Source organism: Pelobates fuscus, chromosome 1 (genome assembly GCF_036172605.1).
Source record: "Pelobates fuscus isolate aPelFus1 chromosome 1, aPelFus1.pri, whole genome shotgun sequence".
NCBI classification, from domain to species: Eukaryota; Metazoa; Chordata; class Amphibia; order Anura; family Pelobatidae; genus Pelobates; species Pelobates fuscus.
In genome coordinates this window covers 250,298,067-250,304,066 of record NC_086317.1, presented here as the reverse complement: position 1 = coordinate 250,304,066, position 6,000 = coordinate 250,298,067, and the positions used below count along the sequence as shown (strand labels likewise).

The following is a 6,000-nucleotide window of genomic DNA, read 5'->3' as shown; positions in this document are numbered from 1 at the left end:
GGGTGATGGGTGTTCTATAGTTTGATGATACACAGCTCTCGTTACACATATATCCCAGTTTACCATTTGTTAAACACTTTTCCTTTGACACTTGTTGCACAAATTTCTTTGCAAAAGTATCATTTATTTTAGAGGAATATCTTTATTTATTGTCAAACTAGAGCTGTGCATGTTTCAGTCTTATATTATTTAAGTAATTTAGATTCAAATTACAGATCTATAGGTTTTTTTAACTGGATACAATAAAAGTTTTGCACTGTGAGTGTGTGAATGTAACTGTGAGTGAATGTGTGTGTGTGTGTATGTATATGTGTGACTGCGTCAATGTGCTTGTGTGCATAACTGTGGGGGGCACACGACACGTGGACTGGACTCGCAAGAGTTATAGAGAGCTTCTGAAAGCTGAAGATCGCTGTTCTAGGCCTTTTCTTCACAACACATCACCTAGCAGCATGCTCAATGACACTGAACCACCAGGGAGTGTAATGTCCCTCCTCCCTGGCCACTGCTAAAAGATAAGAGGCAAGGGAGGGGGGAATACAATAAATAATAATAAAACTTTTTTCAGCCCCTGTCATACCCCACACCCTGCGTCAACTACACACACACTGCATCGCCTATTCATACTGTATCCACTGAAAAAACACACACATTGCATCCACTCAAAACACACACACACAAACACTGCATTCTTGGTGGTAGGCCCAGTGGGTGAACTCTGGGGGAGGGCCCCAGGGGCCCAGACCTTTAGTTGTATAAGAGGCCTCAAAATGTCTGTTGGCAGCCCTATTCTGGAGGCAGAGAGCAACACACAGTGGGCGCCAGGTTAGAAGTCAAATAGTTCTAAAAAGGGTTTATTATTTACTATGTGGGGGCTCCAGGACATCATATCCACTATGACATGTTGTACTTATGGTGCTTGGAGTGTTCCTTTAAATGACAGCAGCAGGTAACTCTGTGTTGCTTAGTGAAATTTCACAGTTGGTAAACGGAAGCTTCTTGTTAACAGGAAAAATAGCTAAAATGGAGACCTGTTTTTAAACTCAACTAATTCAATTCAACTTTTAAAGCATAACATCTCTAATCTACAACATTTTCTTCATGTCGTGTGCTAGCTATGTAAAATTGTTTTAAAAGTATTTTATAGCTGTATCAAAAGATAATTGTTTAGGTATTCTTAAAGATATGAGCATAAATCATATTTGACCATAAGTATTGACCATCTGCAAATATGCATTTGTTAAGGTAATAAGGGTGTCTTAAAAACAGACATGATACAAATTGTCCATTACAAACCATTGCAAAGTTTTTACAAACTGTCCATCATATTTAAATATATACACTACTTCTGGATTGCACAGATGGTATACTACTTCCTTGTGGTGGCAGAGACAACCCTAGTGAATATTTAAATAGGTTGTTCCTCCTTATCCTTCAAAGTAGCATTGTCCATAGCTCAACTACTTTGACAATATTCATGCTATTTATTTTCCTGAACCTTTAGCAGGAATGCTGTTCTATACAACCCTGATAATGTGTCATCCAGAACTTTGAATGTTCTGGTTGCTGTTAGTAGTTTTAACATCAGTAATTAAAGTCTTACAATTAGTCACATGACAAATATCTCCACTGCATGTTGTAAATTTATTCTTTTCTTCAACGCAACAGCTGGTAAGTTCAATTGCTTCAGTTTTCTCTTGCAAATACCTTTGCCTAGGGCCGTGTATTGCTTCTTTGCATTTTTTTCCAACAAGGTAGAAGACCTCAATGATGTTTAAAAGGACACATACTGCAGAAGCAGCGATCATAAACACAGTAAATATATTCTTTTCAGATGGCCTTGATATGAAACAGTCCACAATATTAGGGCAAGGGGAGAGAGAGCATTTCACTACACTAGGTAGAAAAATATTTTCATATAGTTGAGAAAAGATATAGATAAATGCAGTGTCTATCACAGCCTTAACCAAAAGACTGACAAGATATGTCCACCATAGCCCTCCTCTTTTCTTGCCAATGTCTTTGTAAAGTTTATCACATTTCTCTCCTAATTGTTCCTTGCGCTTCCTCTCTCGATTTTCTCTATATGCAACATGCATAACGACCAGGAGAGAAGGGCATGTGACCATAATAAGCTGGAGAGCCCAAAGTCGGATATGTGAGATAGGAAAGTACTGGTCATAGCAGACATTAGCGCATCCTGGCTGGCGAGTGTTACAATCAAAGTCTTTCTGATCATCTCCCCAGACTCGAGTTGCGGTGACTGCATATATAAGGATCCTAAAGATGAACACAATGGAGAGCCACAGACGCCCAAATTCAGTTGAGAACTTGTTGACACCTGTTAACAAAGCTTCATACACACCCCAATTCATAATTCTTCTTTTTCAGGCCTAGTAACGGAATCTGTGAATGAAAAAAGAAAATAGAGGTTTAAATAATATCTTGTGCTGTAAATGTACTTTGAAAGGAAACACCAAGGTGATTTTTTCCATTTTGCAAGTTTATTCCTGAGAAATTACTCTCCTTCACTAATGTTTGTTGAAAAAGGGAACTGGCTAAGGCCCTGGGGAGTCAGCACAGCTAAACAGACAAGGGCACATGTATGAGTGTGGGGATGGTGCTAGTAATTGGCTATATGTGTTTAGGGGAGTGGTTATGGGTTTGTAGTGGGGCAGGGATCATCTTACCTCAGTGCCTTTTGGGATTCTGGCCAGCAAATATCTTCCCTCCCACCCACCCTAATTTTCTGTTTTTGTTCCATCACAGCTAGCGGGGAGCGTGTCCTCGCCAACAGGGTTGGGGACCAGATGGAATGTCAGGAGATGGACATGGTGGGTCTCAACCTCCCCTGCTCTGTAAGGTAAACTTTTAAGTTACCGAATAGGACGTGCCCACCGAGCAAAAAGCCGGCTGGTGGTAGAGCATTTAAGATGATGGGAATTTTTGGTTTGGACGAGGGGGGAGGCGAGACACCAGTGGGTAAAGTTTTGGTGCATAGGCACCTGGTTAAGTTCGTTGGCAAGGACGGTTATTTAAGTTGGAGGCTGTAGGGCAATAAGTGTAATTTATATGTTAATTATGGTATGTATATGTATATATTTATATGTTTATTTATATTTGAATTAAAGAAAAAGAATAAAGTTCGGATGTGTCCTACAGTTGTAAGTTTAATAAATGCTGTGGCCTGTTTCATCCAATATTCGTTGTTTGTCATTATTGGGGGGAGAATTGGGGTAGTCTCCTTACTCTTAGTCGCACCACATTCCCCGCTACGTACATACAAAACCTTTCACCAAACCATTGAACTTCACGTGCATTCAAGACAATTAGCAAGCATGCTAATCTTATATGGCCAACATAGCATTCAATTTCTTAATTTAAATACATAAATAAAGCTACTTGTTCAATATCATGGAGGCTGTCAGATGATACCATTAGCTTTAATTCCACTAATACAATGTCAACTCCAGCAGAACCGTTAAAGGGTGCATTGTTTGTCACTAACCTTTATTAGGAATCAGTCTACAGAAGTTTTGAGAAAAGAGCAAATATAAGGTGAAAAAGGAAATCTAAATTAAATGAAAAATACGTGTCACAATACTTTACATCATACTTTAAAGGGACACTATAGTCATAAAAGCAACTTTAGCGTACTAAAGCAGTTTTGGTGTATAGAATATGCCCCTGCAGTCTCACTGCTCAATCTCTGCTATTGAGGAGCTAAATCACTTTGTTTAGGCAGCCCTAGTCACACCTCCCTGCATGTGACTTACATAGCCTTCCTAAACACTTCCTGTAAAGAGCCATCTACTGTTTACACTTCCTTTACGGCAAACTCTGTTTTATTAAGAATGTCTTATCTTCTGCACTGTTAATAGCTTGCTAGAATCTTCATGAGCCTCTTGTATGTTATTCAAGTTCAATTTACAGAGCAGGAGATACAAATCTTTTAAACTAAGTTACACCTGATTAAAAATGAAACCATTTTGTTTTCATGCAGGCTGTGTCAGTCACAGCCAAAGGAGGTGTGGCTAGGGCTGCATAAATACAAACAAAGGGATCTAACTCCTAAATGGCAGTGAATTTAGGAGTGAAACAGAAGCATAATCCATATACCAAATCTGCTTCATTAAGCTCAAGTTGTTTTTGGTGACTACAGTATACCTTTAATAAATAAAGTTACAACAGTGTATGTAGGCATAGCGCTACAAGTAGGATTTAAGACATAGTTTGGTCTGTTTCTATTATTATAGGGATAATCCAGGTACCATAACAACATCAATGAAGCTGTTGTAGTGTGGGGAGGTCCAATGTGCCACCTTACCTTCAGGGGTTAAACCGTCAGGGCTCGAGTCCTGCAGGAACGCATGGGAACGGCGTTCCTGCACTTTTTCCAAAGCAGGAACGCCATTCCCGCTAGTGATCCTACAGGACTGGCCCAGGGGGTGCAATGTCGCTGTGCTGCCTCATTTCTTCCAGTCCCCAGCATAGTGCCGCCCACAATGCACTGTCTGCTGCTGTTGGTGGTGGTGGTATGATGGCTGTCAAGATGCAGGCGATGTGCCTGCTCACACTACTCTCCCCTGCGGTAGTTTACTGAGGAGTGAAGCCTGCAGTGGGCGGGGCATTTAACTTCACTTCCTGTCAGGCCCTGCTAGAGGATTACCGAGCAGGGAGGAGTAAGAAGATCTCTTTTCAGCTACTTACACCACCAACAGTAAGTAGCCATGTTTTATTTATTTTTTCATTAAATAATTATATATCCAGCACAGAGCTCCACAGAGCTAAATCTTATAGTTCATGTGGAGCTCTGTGTTTTATTGGTCCAACAGTGCCACCTCACTTGTATTCCTCTTATGCTTCCTCTCCCCTAAACACTAACAGACATCCCTCTCTCACCCCTATTACTAGCAGCCATCCCCTTCTCCCCATCACTAGCAGCCATCCCTCACCCCTATCACTAGCAGCCATCCCCTTCTCCCCATCACTAGCAGCCATCCCTCACTCACCCCTATCACTAGCATCCATCCTCCTCTGCCCTATCATTAGCAGCCAATCCCTTTCTCCCCTATTACTAGCAGCCATCCCCTTCTCCCCATCACTAGCAGCCATCCCTCACTCACCCCTATCACTAGCAGCCATCCCCTTCTCCCCATCACTAGCAGCCATCCCTCACTCACCCCTATCACTAGCAGCCATCCCTCACTCACCCCTATCACTAGCAGCCATCCTCCTCTGCCGTATCATTAGCAGCCAATCCCTTTCTCCCCTATCACTAGCAGCCATCCCTCACTCACCCATATCACTAGCAGCCATCCCTCACTCACCCCTATCACTAGCAGCCATCCTCCTCTGCCCTATCATTAGCAGCCAATCCCTTTCTCCCCTATCACTAGCAGCCATCCCTCACTTATCCCTATCACCAGCAGCCACCCCCTTCTCCTCCCATCACTAGCAGCCACCCCTCTCTCACCCCTATCACTAGCAGCAATCCTCCTCTCTCTGTTACCAACAGCTATCATCCTCTCTCCCTCCCATCACTTGCAGCCATTCCTTATCTCCCTGCCATCACTAGCAGCCATCCCTTATCCCCCTATCACTAGCAGCCATCCCTCTCCTCCTCTCATCACAAGCAGTATATGTCTGTTTATGTATGTCTCTGTATGCTTTTCGTCTGTTTGTCTCTGTATGACTGTGTGTAATTCTCTGTATGACTGTGTCTGTGCATGACTGGTTGCTTGTATGACTGTGTTTGTTTGTATTCCTTTTATGACTATGTGTCTGTATGGTTGTGCCTTTGTGCATGTATGTATTTGTACCTGTATATCTATGTCTGTATGGTTTGGGAGGAAAAAGCCAGGCAAAGGGGCTTGTGGTGGGAGAAAGAGACACAGAAAGTGGTGGTGCAAAGAAAGAGACACACAAATGGGCTGGGGGAAGAAAGAGACTCAAAAGGGCTGTGAGGAGAAAAGAGACACACAAAAGGGGCTGATGAGG

General features: G+C 42.2%; 1 protein-coding gene across 1 annotated transcript in view; it reads right to left on the bottom strand.

Annotated features, from left to right (window-relative positions):
• Positions 1-876: 876 nt before the first annotated feature.
• LOC134612037 (gap junction beta-5 protein-like) overlaps positions 877-6,000 on the bottom strand; it is a 39,558-nt gene continuing 34,434 nt past the window's right edge. Inside the window, exon 2 of the mRNA XM_063456420.1 lies at positions 877-2,406. Coding sequence (XP_063312490.1) covers positions 1,539-2,375 — 837 coding nt within the window. The 5' untranslated portion in view covers positions 2,376-2,406 and the 3' untranslated portion in view covers positions 877-1,538. The remainder of the gene's footprint in view (positions 2,407-6,000) is intronic.